Genomic DNA, 16,486 nt, shown 5'->3' with positions numbered 1-16,486 from the left:
GGACAGCGCCCAGGCCCAGAGTTCAAGCCCCACGACTGACAAAAAACAAAACAAAAACAAAAACAAAAAAAACTACAAGGCTGGGGATATAGTACAGTGGTAGAGAAAACTACCTAGCATCATGGAAGCTTCTGGGTTTGCTCCTCAAGAGAGAAAATTGGTAAAAGTGGCTTAAAATTCACAAATAAGACTAGGAAAGTAGCCACTGTATCTGCCAGCAGAGATGCTTTCTCTGGGGATGTTCTGTCATGAGTGGATTTACAAGAAAATTGGGGGGGTGAGGAAATAGAATGGAGGCTAGCTGAGCCATCTGAGACCTTTTGCATAGAAAGAAGCAGAATCATAGAGTTAAATTTTCACAGAAAACACAATGACTTGCAAATTATTATTATATTAAACCAGAAAAACCATAGAAATTACTCAAGGCAACCAAATTGTATTACATCTGGTTTCTGTATAAAACTCACTTCAGCAGCTGGGCGCTAGTGGCTCACATATGTAAGGCTAGATAAAATTCCGAAGGACAGGGTTTAAAGCCAATCTGACAAGAAAAGTCCACGAGATTCTATCTCCAAAATAACCAGCAAAAAACACATTTGGAGGTGTGGCTTAAGTGGTAGAATACAAGCCAGACAAGCAAACTGAGCAAGTGCTAAGCCCTAGGTTAACACTCTGATACTTGTAAAAGCAAACAGACAAAATCACAAAACTTGTTTGCATTAAACAGAGGTATGGTGAAAAGGCATACAAAAGGAGAAATAGAACTCCATCCTCATGGAAATAAAAATAACTCTGGGAGACCCCAGAAGTTGACTGTTTACATGGGGTGTTCAGATCCTTATAAGGGGCACTGATTGTGACTGGAAGATCAGGAAAATGTAAATGACCTCAGCTGAACAGGAAGCATGAGAAAGATTTGATGAACTTGACTTGCTTATAAGTTAAACAATAAAAGTAAAGTTAAAAATTAAACCATTGAGCTAATAAAATCCTCATGGTTGCCTTACATAAAGACTAAAGGTTTTGAGTAATCATTTATAGCCAAGGGATTTGGACAAGTTGCAAAAAACTGAGAGAAATTTATGTGAAAGGAATGAAGATTCTGCATTCTTCCTCCTTCAGGTTAGCGTTCAAACTTTTGCTTTTGATATTCTGCTTTTGAGAGGTGGGCATAGGTCTTCATCCATTTGAGAACAGTCTAAATTAATAGGAAGGAAAGAAGGAAGGAAGGAAGGAAGGAAGGAAGGAAGGAAGGAAGGAAGGAAGGAAGGAAGGAAGGAAGGAAAGACGGAGGGAGGAAGGGAGGGAGGGAGGAAGGGAGGAAGGGAAAAAGGAAGGAAGGAGGGAGGGAAACAGACAAACAGAAAAGGAGAATGAATTTCTTGAAGCAATTACAGGTGACCATTGATTTTCCACTGTACACTTAAGGGTTTATTGGAACTGGACAATTCAGTGTAAGATTCATCTATTAAGCTTGTTTCTATTGCACACATATGATTTTACAAACCACTGATCATTGGTGATACAATTAGTTTCAAGGCTGAATTCTCACAGGGAAGATTAGAAATGCCGTTCTAACTTCTCTTCATGCCATGTCTCTCTTGAGCTGTAACTGTCAGGAGGCCCTGCACGTCTCAGCCTGTGGTGTGCAGCTTCGGCTCTTATCCGACACCAGTTTTGCCTTACCTTGACTGTCAAATTCCATTGCACTTATGAACTCCAGCAAAGATGTGAGTGCTGGTTTCCAGAAAAGCTGGTAAGGGCTTCTGTTGTAATAAGCATAAGGAGGGAACATTCAGTCAGAGCTAAGTCCTTCCATCTCACAGAAGTAAGAATTCCAGAAGCAAAACATTCCAGCCATTTATTTGACAAATGTTTACTGAATCGATGAATAAACCAGGGGTCAGTGAACTCTGAGGCTTAGGTTAACTAAAAGAATCTTTATAGTTATAGAGGAGATGAAACCTTGAAAGCTTTGTCTTAACTCTCATGATCCATATAATCTTTCCTATTCAGTTAACTGGCCTAAAGTGTGAACAGGAACGTAAGTAAGCACATAATTTTAACTTTTAGCAGTAGTATATTCAATCTCTGAACCGTTCTATTTTGCCAATGAATACTGGTTTGGACTTCAATTTTTGTTTCAATTTTTAATTTTGTTTGTTTGTTTCTCTCTTTCTCTCTCTCTCTCTCTCTGTGTGTGTGTGTGTGTGTGTGTGAAGACTGGGTCCTGAACTAAGGGCCTTTTACTCTCGTATGGCTTTTTCACTCAAGACTGAACCTAACTGACTTTCTAAGGCCATACAATTATTTACTAAAAAATCCAAGAATAGGAGCCATGTTATATAAAATATAAGAAGCTTCTCTCTCTCTCTCTAAATATATATATATATATATATATATTTGTTTTTTGCACTATTTTAAGTGAACAAATGCCAGCCCCTTGTGAACAGACAACCAAAATGTCTACTGGAACAGATGTCAAGAATTCAGAGCCAAACATTTCTGTGGATGATAACTTAAGCATGACTCAAGAGCAACCCTCTAAGAAAGGTAAAATCATGTCTAGAAATCTGGCTGTGGACACATCTGGCTTCTATATCACCTTGACTTCCCTTTTGTAGGTACTTAGCATTCTTCTTATTACTGTCATTGCCAAGAATTTCATATAGCTACAAAACATTCTTGCTTTCTAAGCATGTATTGTCATAAGAAATCTTAAAGGCATATTTGGAGATTAAAATAACAACTTATCAAATTTTAATCGGAAACATAGAAACCAATTTGTTTTGTGTGATTTTAAGACCAGGGTTTGTCCCCTTAAATCTTTTTATTCACATGGAGAGGCTTTTTCTTCCCACCATGTCATTGCCTTCCCTTCTTCCTCTCATCGATATTATAACTAAAGTATCTAAGTACTTTTCACTAGTGCTTTGGACTAAACCTTGCTGACTGCTTTATCAATTGGTGTCCAGCTTCAATTTTTCTCTCATTTTTCTGTTGCTATGTGGCCTATACTTACTGGGAAAGTCTGGGTGCTCTGTATCAGACCCTGCTGGGCCTTCCAAGGGTTGTAGTGTCCCCAAATTCTAATGATGTCTTTGTTGGCCATTACTGTGCTGACAAGACTCTCATAACACCATTCTAGGAGCTCCATATGAAATGTGAAGAAATGCCCCCTTCCATGGTAATAGAGCTCTACTCTTGATGTTTTATTTTGCTGAACTTTGATTTTGCCTTTCTAAGGCATTACACTATTTAAGTTCTCTCTTGAATCTTTTCATTTCTACTCTCACCCTTACACTCACCAACTACACACATTCTTCAAATCCCTGCTTGAGCAATGCTTCTAAGGGAGCTACCTCTTCCATTAACTCCGAAAGGCCCAGAGGACCAGCTACAAAACACCTTCCCTCCCTGTATTTCTGCAACATGGACAGAGAATTGTCTCCCTCTTCCTACTTAGGAGGGCTGGGAATAAAACGTTGATTATAAAACCTTATGTACTGTCTCCTCTTAGGCCTTTGTTCACTTCGACATGGGCTGGCCTTCATCTTGCACCTCTGTAATTTTTCAATTTCTACACAACAAATGAGCTTGAGCATTGCTATCACAGCTATGGTAAACAACACAGCCACAAGCACTCAGCCCAATGCCTCCACAGAAAGCACCTCCATAGACTCCCAGGGCTACTGGAATGAAACACTAAAGGAATTTAAGGCAGTGGTAAGTTGAGTGAGACTGGTGTCTGATTCATATGGTTTGATTAAAGGATTATCTTATGAAAAATTCAATGCACTTATCTGGCAAATGGCTTATTGAGTAAACACTATTGCACAAGTGTGTCTAAGGAGATTTCATCTCTGCTTAGTGTCTGTGAGTTTTATCACAAACTAAGATAAAATAAATAAATAATTTACCATTTAGTAGAAATAAACTCTTCTCTCATAATGATGAGAATTGCCAAAAAAAAAAAAACCAAAACAACAACCAAGTTTATCTCTCTCCTTCCAGGTATGTTTAATTAGCTTGTTTATAATGTTTCCTTCCTTATCAGCTTTTTTTTCTCCACAGGCTCTCATATTTTAATTGGTTAATTATTTGTGTCAGGATGACAGGAATGTGTTGGACACATATCGATGTCAACTTTTTTCTTTTATGAAATTGATAGCTTGGAGGAATTGGAGAATGGTTTAAAAGAAAGAGAACTGCTGATTATTGTTTTTCTTTTCAAGTCTTTACAGTAAAGTCTACTTTCTAAGCAAAGACAGTAAGGTTCTCCTTGTCATCTAGGTTTCTACATATGACTGGAATCCAGAAATCCAGGGAATCATCCTGAGCTCTCACAATTATGGCTCATTATTGGCTCCAATCCCTACTGGCTATGTGGCTGGAATATTTGGAGCCAAGTATGTTGTTGGAGCTGGCTTGTTAATTTCCTCAGTCCTGACTCTCTTTCTTCCACTGGCAGCTGATGCTGGAGTGGCTCCATTTATTGTTCTTCGGGTCATCCAAGGCATAGCCCAGGTACTAACGTTTTCCAAGTACATATAGAATATAGGTTCCAGAATGATCTCATGGATCTAAGATGGAAAAATTTTCCCCAGGTTATGGTATCAACAGGTCAGTATTCGATTTGGGTCAAATGGGCTCCACCAATGGAAAGGAGTCAACTCACCACCATTGCTGGATCAGGTAATTTATATCCTAATCTCACCTTACACGAACTGTCCATAAGTACTCACCAATGGTCTATCAAGAGAATTAAGATCTTATATTATAGTTACCCTGTCTTCATAGTCCTTGCTGCAAAGCACTACCCTATTCTAGCTTTCTAGATCAGAAATGAATGTTGGTCATACACCAAACATTCACCAACACATAAACATATATGTTCTGCACATATTTATTTTTAGACCCACAGAATCTGAATAAAGAATGAAGACACAGCAGAAGGAATTCAAGGCATAAATAGACTGATAATTGTCTGAGATTAAAGAGCTACTGAGAGAATTTGCACCTGAGTAGTCTGAGTAGAAGCTCATACTTTCAATCACCATGCAACTCAAACTTATAGAGAGCAAACAGAATACCAACATGGCCCTCTCACCCAGGACATCTTTGTATCTTTTGTTCAGGGTCAATGCTGGGAATCTTCATTGTTCTCCTTGCTGGTGGTCTCATCTGCCAGGACATAGGATGGCCTTATATCTTCTATATCTTTGGTGAGCTTTTCAAATCTCAGAATTTGACTTTTATGATAAAGAATGCTAGGCATAATTTCTGTGATGCAACTTATCTATGGTTAAGCAAATCCTAATAAATGTAGATGTTGTGAATCGTGCTGGCTTACAAAAGAGTATTTACGTGTTAGTAGTCATGCATATAGCTATAATAATCTTGTGACTTTAAAGACCTCAAAATATTTTATCTGGCTTCTAGATAGAACCCCACAGGATTTCATGGCACTATCTTAAATAAAATGTTGAAAATATTATCCTGAAAAGATCATTTTTGGTCAGATTTATTTACTAAGCTAAAATAAAAATAAAATTATCTTAAATTATCTTTTATTGTTATAAAAACCAACAACAAAAAATTATATCAGTGTGTTTGGACAGGAGAATTAGTTGCTCCTGCAGCAGATCATAAGTGGCAGATCGTAAGTGGCTTAGGAGAGTACAGAATAGACAGAGATTCTAAGGAAAGTTTTCAAAGACACTTTAGACTGTTCCAGAAGCAATATTTTACTACTTCATGATTTTTACTCTCATTGAGTTCTAGTTAAAATCTGCCTAGCTGCTGCTTTTGTATTTATTTATTAAAAAAAATTCTCTAAAAACAAAAAAAAATTCTCTATAGTCTTACCTGACAATTACCCAATTGCTTAAGTCCTTAAGTGTTTGCATTAGACGATAGGCCTCTAAGATAAAGGGATTCTATAAGAGCTCAATATAGTCACCGGAAAAAAAAATATGAAGATTGTTTACTAAAATATGTTATTCAAATCATGAAATCACGATTTCATGCATTTCATTTTGAGAAATTAAGTAGCAAATACAGCATAAGATCTCACTATTTGTTTAATCAATGTTAATATCCTCCAACCCCAATGTTCAATAAAAGTGTTTTATTTTTTATATTTATCTTTTCACATTTCTGCTTTTTTGTTTTTTGTTTTATGCTTTTGGTGCCAGTCCTGGGACTTAAACTCAGGGCCTAGGAGTTGTCCCTGAGCTTTTTTGCTCAAGGCTAGTGCCTATCACTTGAGCTTTACTTCTTACTTTTTGGAAATTCTTGGATATAAGAGGCTAAGAACTTTCCTACCCAGGCTAGCTTCAATCTGTGATCCTCAGATCTCAGCCTTCTGAGTAGCTAGGATGACAGGCATGAGCCACCAGCACCCGGCTTTTATCTCCCCATTTGATTCCATTCCTTGGTAGCAAAATTGTAATTTTTTAAATTTTGTATTCTCAAAATTCATCAAGTGTGGTATCTACTGTGGGATGCTTGTGAAAAAAATGTGTAAATGACAAGCTAGTCAAGTAAAGAGAACTCTTAAGATTTTCTTGTTTTGTTTTTGGTCGGTCGTGGGGCTTGAACTCTTGGCTTCGGCACTGTCCATGCGCTCTTCAGCTCAAGGAGAGCACTCTACTGCTTGAGCCACAGCACCACTTCTGGTTTTCTAGTGGTTTATTGGAGATAAGAGTCTCATGGACTTTCCTGCCCAGGCTGGCTTTGAACCATGATCCTCAGATCGCAGCCCCCTGAGTAGCTAGGATTACAGGCGTGAGCTACCAAGCGCCCAGCTACTCTTAAGATTTTCTTATGATTCCCAGATGATGAGTTTTAAGATGAGCCACACTGTCATTTAGTACCAATACTGTTAGGTTCCCCAACCATATAATAATGTTAAGATTTCTTTGTCTAAAATGTATTGGGGTAATCCATTGCCTATAAATTTACTATATCAGGAACTCAGGGTATAGCTTCAGGTGGTTTACTGGCCTTGAGTGAAAAAGCCAAATGAGAGTGTGATGCCTGCCCTGAGTTCAAGCCCTAGTCCTGGCCCAAATAAGGGAAAGTATAATACACAGCAACACCCTGCCTCAAAACTAACTAACTAAATAAATAAATAAATTCACTGCTATTAACTGAAGTGCTTTGAAAAAAGATAAGAGAAAGGCATGGAAGAGTTTAAACAAGAAAAGAACTTCATATAGCTAGCAGGAGGAATTCCAATCTGTACTTCAACAGTGAGGGTATTTTCAAATACAAGAGGCAACCTCAGTAATAACTAACAATGTGCTGTAGCTTCAACATGATATTACTTGACACTACCATAGCTCACTGGTTTCAAATAGCAATGATCATTTCCACAGTTGTGTGGGACAGCCAGGTGGCTCTGCTCTCTGTGTTTCTCATCTGGAACAATGAAATAGCTGGACCATAGTCCTCCTATGAAGACTTCCCAGAAGATGTGAAAAAAAGCCAGTGGTCCTTCATGGCTAGGTAGGGAATTGCTCCCAGGCCATTGGCAAAAGCACTTAACATGGCCAAGTCCACAGTCAAGTGGGGGGGAACTATACACTTAGGATAGCATGCAGTGTGCATGCAGACAGGAGCAGAGTATGTCACCCATAGGAATCCACTGCTAACCACATCTTCTTTTCCTAGGTGGAATTGGCTGTGCCTGTTGCCTTCTCTGGTTTCCTCTCATTTCTAATGAGCCCAGTAATCATCCCTTTATCCGTCCTAGTGAAAAGAGCTACATCTTGAGTTCACTGGCCCAACAGGTACATTGAGGAATTCCTTTACCATTTCTCATACCTGCCTAGGCATCTCCAAGGTAACAAGAATAGTAGAGCCGAGATGATGTTTTCTGTTGGAGGGGTATTAACATGTGTTTTCTTCTAGGATTGCTTGCCAGACTGGTCTCTTCCCATTAAATCTATGGTCAAATCCTTACCACTATGGGCCATTGTAGTGTCCTATTTCTGTCAATATTGGCAGTTTTCTACTATGATGGCATACACACCTACATATTTCAGCTCTGTACTTCAAGCCAATGTCAAAGATGTAAGTATAGAGAAAGCTTATTCTGCTTTTCTGTTTAAATGCTTCATTATATAATCTGTCTCTCCCATGGTCATAAAATCAGGGAATTAGTCCCCAGAACTCAAATAAGAAATGCAAGCTGAGATGAGTGCTGGTGGCTCATGCTTGTAGTCCTAACTACACGGGATGCTGAGATCTGAGGACAGTGGTTTGAGGCCAGCCTGGGTAGGAAAGCCCATGAGAGTCTTATCTCCAGCAAAAATTCAGAAGTGGGGCTGTGACTCAAGTAGTAGAGCACCAGGTTTGAGTGAAAAAAAAACTAAGGAATAATGCCCAGGTCCTGAGTTCAAGCCCCAGTACTGACATAAAAACAAAAAAAGAAAGGAAGGAAGGAATGAGGAAGCAGGGAAGGAATGAGGAAGGAAGGAAGGAAGGAAGGAAAGGCAGGAAGGAAGGAAGGAAGAAAGAAAGAAAGAAAGAGAAAGAAGGAAGGAAAGAAAGAAAGAAAAGAAGGAAGGAAGGAAGGAAGGAAGGAAGGAAAGAAGGAAGGAAAGAAGGAAGGGAAGGAAGGAAGGAAAGAAGAAAGTAAGAAAGAAAGAAAGAAAGAAAGAAAGAAAGAAAGAAAGAAAGAGAAAGTAAGTGCCAGCTGGCTAACTTGGATTCTGTTGAGTTCAATGTGGTTGACTGCTTATTGGACCAAGATGCATAGCTCTTGGTAAGATATTCACATAATGTCCTATTTTATGGCAAAAAATTTTATACTCAATCCAATCAATATTTGCAAACAATACTCCTCTGACAATGTAAAGAACAAAGAACTAACAAAGTAAATTCTGCCTTGGGAGAAAACTGTGATAGAGATGCATAAACAACATATGCTGGAAAGATATTAGTAAGATAGGAAGTTCTGAGTAGAAATTATACAAAAATCCATGGATCTTTTAAAAAAAACTTGTTCAAGTATACAATATAGAAAAAAATACACACAGGTGTACAGTTCTCTGGATTATCACAAAATGGTCAGATGACTAATTGACTGCCAGGAGTCTTCAGTGGCTGTTAGATGGGTATCTTAAAAAACCATGCAGCAGCTGGGCACCAGTGGCTCGTGCTTGTAATCCTAGTTAACTCAGAAGACTGAGATCTGAGGATGAAAGTTCAAAGCCAACCCAGGCAGGAAAGTCTGAAAGACTCTTATCTCCAATTAACCACCTAAGAGCCAGAAGAACAGCTATAGCTCAAATGGTAGAACATTAGCTTTAAGCAAAAAGGCCCAGAAACAGTGCCCAGGCCCTGTGTTCAAGCCCCAGGACCAGAAAACATACAGAAAATGATGCACTATGTTAGATACCTGCTAGTGAAAGGCCATTACATTGCTATTATAAGCTAAGCCTAAATACTTAGAGAGCAGTCAGCTCAGACTGAGGGCACTTTGGGTAAAATGTACTAAATGACCAATAGAGAGCTGACTTTCTTCACAGTGGTAAGAGTGTGGGGAATAGGTGTGCAAGCAGACTGAAGGCAAGGAGATCAGAAAGTTCAAAGAGGGACTTGCTCTGAATTCTCTTGAGCAGGAGAGGTTTGAAAGCAGGCAAAGAAAGAGGAACCAAGGGACAGAAAGGCCGGGCAAAAGGATGCCTTTGCTGGGTGATTGACACCCTAAGTCTGTCTATGAGGCTGGGTAAGGAGATGAGAGCTGAAGAGAAGAGTGGGGGATAATAAATGGAAAGACAAGTATGACCAGATAGCAGAACTTATCAGGCTAGGAAACCTAGACTCCTACTCATTAAGTCACATTAAAAACTTGATAGCCTTGGTTTTACTCATCCATAAAAGGAACCACTTGAACCAGAAAGGGCTAACTTCTTTTCATTCCAGGAAGGATATCTACAACAAAAGACGATCTCTTGTGAATTTTCTTGAATAGAATTTTAACTTAGAGGTCGAATGATCACAAGAATTACAAAGCACTTTTAAGGAACTATGTAAAATTTGACTTTATAAACTATATAAAGAAGGAAAATTCTGGGGCTGGGAAGGTGGCTCAGGGGTACAGTGCTTGCTTTGCATACATGAAGCCCTGGGTTCACAATTCCTCAGCACCACATACGCAGAAAAAGCCAGAAGTAGTGCTGTGGCTCAAGTGGTAGAGCACTAGCCTTGAGCTGAAGAGCTGAGGGACAACGCCCAGACCCAGAGTTCAGGCCCTACAACTGACAAAAAAATAAAAATAAAATAAATAAAGGAAAATTCTTATTCTCCATTCCCTGTTTTCTTGTGTGGTTTTTGTTGTTGTTGTGGATGCTTTTGGTTTTGTTTTTTGTTTTTGTGTGTGCCAGTACTAGTGCTTAAATGCAGGGCCTGAACACTGTCCTTTGGCATTTTCTGCTGCAAGCTGATACTTTACCACTTGAGCCACTGCTCTTCTTACAGATTTTTGGTGGCTTACTGAAGATAAGAGTGTCATGGATTTTTCTGCCCTGGCTGGCTTCAAGTAGTGATCCTCAGATTTCAGCCTCCTGAATAGGTAGAATTAATTACAGGCATGAGCCACCAATGCCAGGAAAAAAGTTCTTTTTAAATTTCTTATACATTTTCTTATTGTTTCTCAATGAGAATGCAAGCATACTCTAATGATATTTTTATTTTACCAACTTTTTTGCACAAAATATAATAGGCTGTATATGCAGCTATATTATTTATTTATTTACCTCTTATTAAGTCTTGAGAATCAGTTTGTGTCAGTACTTGAAAAACTTGTGGGACACTATTTGTTTCCTTTTTTCTGCTTTATTTTTGTTTTTGTTTTTTGTTTTTGTTTTTTTGTCAGTTGTGGGGCTTGAACTCAGGACCTGTGTGCTGTCCTTGAGTCTCTTTGTACTCAAGGCTAGCACTCTACCACTTGAGCCATAGCACTACTTCTGGTTTTTGAATGGTTAATTGGAGATAAGAGTCTCACAGGGGATTTTCTGCCAAGGCTGGCTTTGAACACGAACCTCAGATTTCAGCTCCCTGAGCAGCTAGGATTACAGGTGTGAACTACCAGCACCGGGCCAGTATTTGTTTCCTTCTTTAACCTTTGAGCAAAGCTGCAGTAGAAACTTCATTCCTTTGTTATATGCTTTCACATCAGCTTCTGTGGAGTAAATAGCTGCATATGAAATTGCTGAGTCAATGGGTAAATATCCCATAAATGTTCATATTTATTGTTAAATTGCTCTCCATAAGGAACCGATAATATTTATGAGTACCATTTGCCCTAAAGGGGAGTTGTGCCAGTTTGATCCATGAAAATACTATGTTACTATTTGTTTTATTATGGGTGGGTTGGGTCACTTTAAACATATTCAGGGACCACTAACATTGTATATAAATTACATTTACATTCTTTATTTTTCTATTGGGTTATGGTCTTTTAATATCTCTTTCTATATGAAAAAGAGTATTCATTTTGTTGTTTTTCTTTAGTTACTTTTCAAGTAGGATCTTGTGTTTTTTGCCCCAGCTAGCCTCAGACTCTGTACATTCTACTTATGGCCTTACATTTCTGTGAAGCCGGGATAAGAAATCAGGGCTAGCACACATGGCATATTGATTTATATGGGATTTCTATTTCCTGAACAGCTCAGTTTATGGGTATGTATAAACATACCGTATAAACATGTATAAACATGCCAGGCTTTAAAAAATTATTTTCCAGAAGTAGCAACAACTAAAGAGCTATATACATATTTCCCACCAGGCACTAAAATTACCCAATTCATTCTAGTAACATGGAATTTATATGAAAGGTGATGCATGTCATGTCTAAAGAAAACCCATAAATATGGGCACTTTATCCAAGGATCAGTCTCTGTCCTAGAGGGCTCCATACATTCACTTTTTCTCGAATTCTCAGAGTGGGATCCTGTCAGCTCTGCCATTTATTATTGGCTGTGTCTGCGTTATCCTTGGAGGTCTATTGGCAGATTTTCTTTCATCTAGAAAATTCCTCAGACTTGTCACCGTCAGGAAACTCTTCACTACTATAGGTAAATGTTTAAGATGAATTCAAGGGTGGGTGTGGGGAGCTCAAGGAGCCTCCTACTTACTGCTTTTGTCCTTCTGCCCCAGGGGTTCTCTCCTCTGCTGTGGTCCTCTTGATTCTGCCTTGGGTCAAATCCAGCTTCAGTGCCACCGTGGTCCTCTTGGTATTGTCTTCTGCCTTCAGCAGCCTCTGTGATTCAGGAGCCCTTGTTAACTTCCTGGACATTGCTCCTCGGTAGGGATCCTTTTATCTCTTCCTTATATTAGCTCAGTTTAGGTCCAGCGGCCCTAAAACTGCTTCACAACAAGAATAAAAGGTGGCTTGTATGACAAGTCACATCAGTCCTACATCCAAATAATTCCTGGAAATTACTCTGAGCTGGTCAATCATTGTGAACTTCCTGTCTCCAGAGGCAAACAAGAGTACTCTGTCACCATGCTGACAGCTCAGTAGGGAGACACACAGCCCTCTCTTTTCACAAATATAATAGTTACCCAAAGTGGATTATGCCTGTGTAAGACATACCTCTACTATGGGTTAATAGCAGAGATAATTGAGACTTTCACATACACCTTCCTAAAGCTTGTCACAGCCCACAGGACATACTTCATCTTCAGACAATGAACTATCAAGATATGAGGAAGATACTTTGATATTAGGGAGACACCATCTCATCCAATGAAGGGTGTTTTATATAGAAAAAAAGACTTTAAAACAGAGCTATAGGATCAAGGTCATGATCAGGAACAAAGAAACCATATAAACGAAGTGCAAACCACTAATCTTTACTTGTATAAACCATGTTGACTAGTTAGTACAGGCCACCCCCTTGGAAGGCTCAAGCTCTAGCACAGGATTATACAAATCAGTAGTACACTTCACTCAGGCTTAATAAGAGTGAACACAATTCCAAGCAGCCCCAGAGATAAGTACAAATTTATAACCAACAGATCAACCCCTTTGTTTACATGGGACTATTTCCTCTCTGCTTCTTCCTCAGGTATGGTGGCTTTCTCAGAGGACTGATGCAAACCTTTGCTTATATATCTGGAGCCATCTCTCCTACTGCTACTGGATTTTTCATTAGTCAGGTGAGGATACATGTTCTGATGAATATTTACAAGAGAAGCTAATGCATAAGTGTAATAGGTTCTTGTTCTCTGGCAGAACAGAAATAAAACCAGGCGCAGAAAGTGCAGTTATATAAAGTTAACAAAGAATTTAACAAAGAGAAGTTAAGGCCACTCAGAAGAGTGAGCAGAGAGCCTAGAAACCGGTTGTCTGCCATGTGATCAGAGACTGACTATTTTGTATTGTCTTTTTCTACCTTTCCTCCTTTCTTTAGGAAATTTGTCAGATTGTGATTGGTTTGTTTATAACAGGCAAGACCATCCCCAAGCAGTAGCCACAGGATGATGGGTTATAGGAGGGCTGGTCTGTGTTATAGAAAGACTCAAGGGTCGTAGCCATCAGTTGGCAGGAGAGAGAGCTGGCCTTAACTGGTTGGCTGATAATTTCCTTTAAACCCTATACAGAGTAGCAGTAAATATCAGCCTAAGAGTATTTTTGTTCCTTTCTCAAAACTCATGAGTCTTGAACACTCAACATTCCTTCATTTCAAGATCAGCTTGTGCAGACAAATTACCACAAGCTTGGTGAGGAGTAAAGGAGAAAATTAATATGAATTTATGTTATTAAAAAACCCAGACACACTTCCTAGTAATATTCATGACATTTGTTCTATAATATAGAGTGTCCTGCTATCTTGGCTTGCATGTGACAGAGATTTTTCAACATGTAAGATTTTCATTGTTGAAACGTCAAAAATCAGGTATGATGGTACATGCCTATCATCCCTGCACTCAGGAAGTGGAGACAAGAGGATTACAAGTTTGGGGCCACCTGAGCTTCATAGTAAGGCCCAATTTTAAAGAAAATTAAATTAAAAATTTAAAAACCCTGAGGATTAGGAATGTAGCTTTGTAGAAGAGCAATTGTCTGTACAAGGCTCTATGTTTAATACCAGGCAAAACGAAACAACACAAACCTTGAAAGTGCCAGGGAAATCATGATGAGTTGGTCACTCTACATAGAAATCCAACAAGTATTTACAGAATGAACCAGCAAGATGCTGAGTGAATAGCAGAGTGAAGGATTTCTTTTGAATGATCATACAGGAACTCATCTGACCAATGTTGCTGGCATAGTGGTTTTATATCTGTGTAGCCTTCCATCCAGGAAGATGCCTATAAAATAGCCAAAATAAGCTGAATGTGATGCTGTAGGCCTTTATCCAAATTCTTGAATGAACTAAGGAAGGTGGATTTTAAATTTGAGGCTGTGGCTAGTCTGGATTATGTGTTGAGACCCTGTCTCAAAAATAAATAGCTGGGCGCTGATGACTCACACCTGTAATCCTAGCTACTCAGGAGGCTGAGATCTAAGGATTGTGGTTCAAAGCCAGCTGGGACAGGAATGTCTGTGAGACTCTTATCTCCATTTAACCACCAGAAAAGCAGAAGTGGTGCTGTGGCTTAAGTGGTAGAGTGCTTGCCTTGAGCTGAAGAGCTCAGGGACAGTGTCCAGGCCCAGAGTTCAAGACATGGACTGACAAAAACAAAAACAAAAAACAAACCCAAAAAAGTTAATTAATTGATAATCATCAAATAAAGATAAACTTAACAACTTGAGGATTGCCTAAGAGTTTTATTGATATAAACTTCATATGAAGAAAAACACTGATGACATATATTAATATCTTCTTTAACTTTCCTGTGGTTTTCCACCAAGAAATTGAGAATAAGAAAATAAGGCTGTTTTCTAAAAATAAAATCAAGTTGTGTGTGTGTGTGTGTGTGTGTGTGTGTGTATGTGCAGCACGCATGTGTGTGCTTGAACTCGGGGGCCTGGGCACTCTCCCTTAGCTTTTTTTGCTCAAGGATGGCACTCTACCACAGCTCCATTTCTGGTATTTTGGTGATAAACTGCCGATAAGGATCTCATAGACTTTCCATCCAAGGCTGGCTTTGAAACACAATCCTCAGATTTCTGCCTCCTTATGTATGTAGGACTAGAGGTATTAGCCACTAGTATCCTACACTCTTCTTGTTTTTGAAGCTTCAATTCCCTTCTAGCCACTGACTAACACAGTAAGAAAATAGCCACTTAAAGTGAAAATACTCTAACCTTGTTTTTCCTGCCACATAATTAATAAACTCATTCATTTAAAAAGTATTGCATTCATACTTACTGAATTCAATAAATATTCAATATGTATTGAATATTAACAAGTGACATGCATTGTTTCGGCAAATAAAAATTCCTCTCCTTGTAATATTAGGAAATATTATAGGAAAGAAATTGGCAGAAAACTAACATAAAATTCATGATATATTGATATATTGAAGTCAATAGGGCACATTAAAGGGAGCAGAATTTTAATTTAATCAGGTTGACACAAGGGAGTCCCAGAAAAGGTAACATTTAAGCAAGAAGTGAGCCAGTGAGCAAATGGTGCCCCACGTGAGGAGAATCCAGCAGAGCTCACTGCCAGTACACTGGCCTTATGATAGAAATGAATCTGCCTATTCTAGAAAGGGATTGAATTGGAGGTAGGAACAGCAGGACATGGAATTATACAAAGCCAGGGGGGAAAAGGACTGGGTGTTTCTACTAACTGGTAGTTTTCTTCCTCCAGGATTCAGAGTGGGGTTGGAGGAATGTCTTCATAGTTGCGACTGCTGTTAATATATCAGGCCTGATCTTCTACCTCATCTTTGGCCAAGCAGAAGTACAACATTGGGCTAAAGAGCAGACAGGCACCTACTTCTGAGAAAACAGAATGAGATGTGAAATCTGATGCTTATTTCATTGCTTTCCCTCACACACTTTCCTCATGTGTACCTGTTTGAGTGATTAGCCATTTAATTGAAATTGGCTTTGTTTCAAGTATCTTCTCAAAGACCTTGGTTATGTAATATTGATGGGGAAGCTTAGTTGTTTAAGTGAGCTAGCTCCTGACTACACATTTATTGGAATTTTCTTCTCATCCTCCATTTTTCCCTCTGTTATCCTGGTAAAAGCATCAAAGACTGAGGAACAATTTTTCACCAGAGCAAGAGGAAACTAGAAACACAAAAGTGAGGGCCAACAGTCACAAGTGGAGTAGTATCCTTCTGCAAACAACATGGAGATGAAGCCTGAGAGCTATTATATTAAAAAATAGTCTAACCATGGAAAAGCATAGTATTGATGTCTGAAGTCCCAGGGGCCAGAGCAAGTGAAATCGTTGTCAGGTCAAATGAGAACCATTAAAGGGCTATTCTGAAGTTTGGGGTAAGCAGTGTACTTAACTTAAAATATGACAAGAAGAAAAAAAACAATAAAGAACGAACTCATCAT

At 38.9% G+C, this 16,486-nt stretch overlaps 1 protein-coding gene across 2 annotated transcripts; it reads left to right on the top strand.

The window, feature by feature from the left end:
- The first annotated feature begins 1,036 nt into the window (after positions 1-1,036).
- On the top strand, positions 1,037-15,939 carry Slc17a4 (solute carrier family 17, member 4). Of its 2 annotated transcripts, XM_013035243.1 has the most exons (12): positions 1,037-1,122; positions 2,426-2,553; positions 3,521-3,726; positions 4,294-4,527; positions 4,608-4,695; positions 5,139-5,225; positions 7,678-7,796; positions 7,918-8,079; positions 11,957-12,089; positions 12,172-12,319; positions 13,086-13,176; positions 15,783-15,939. In XM_013035243.1, exons 1-12 carry the CDS (start codon positions 1,094-1,096, stop codon positions 15,915-15,917), a joined length of 1,560 nt encoding a protein of 519 aa, XP_012890697.1. In that variant the 5' UTR covers positions 1,037-1,093; the 3' UTR covers positions 15,918-15,939. The 2 variants fall into 2 exon arrangements, with proteins under 2 accessions (XP_012890697.1, XP_012890698.1); XM_013035244.1 differs by lacking the exon at positions 4,294-4,527.
- The last annotated feature ends 547 nt before the right edge of the window (positions 15,940-16,486 follow it).

This window comes from Dipodomys ordii, unplaced genomic scaffold (genome assembly GCF_000151885.1).
Source record: "Dipodomys ordii isolate 6190 unplaced genomic scaffold, Dord_2.0 Scaffold206, whole genome shotgun sequence".
Lineage (NCBI taxonomy): Eukaryota > Metazoa > Chordata > Mammalia > Rodentia > Heteromyidae > Dipodomys > Dipodomys ordii.
Note: the sequence above shows the minus strand (reverse complement) of the source record. Positions and strands in the feature narration are given on the sequence as shown.

Coding starts and splice junctions, on each gene's coding strand:
- Slc17a4 (XM_013035243.1), top strand. CDS start 1,094: ATGAAGATTCTGCATTCTTCCTCCTTCAG. Junction 1,123..2,425: donor CTGCATTCTTCCTCCTTCAG/GTTAGCGTTCAA, acceptor CACTATTTTAAG/TGAACAAATGCCAGCCCCTT. Junction 4,696..5,138: donor CACCACCATTGCTGGATCAG/GTAATTTATATC, acceptor TCTTTTGTTCAG/GGTCAATGCTGGGAATCTTC.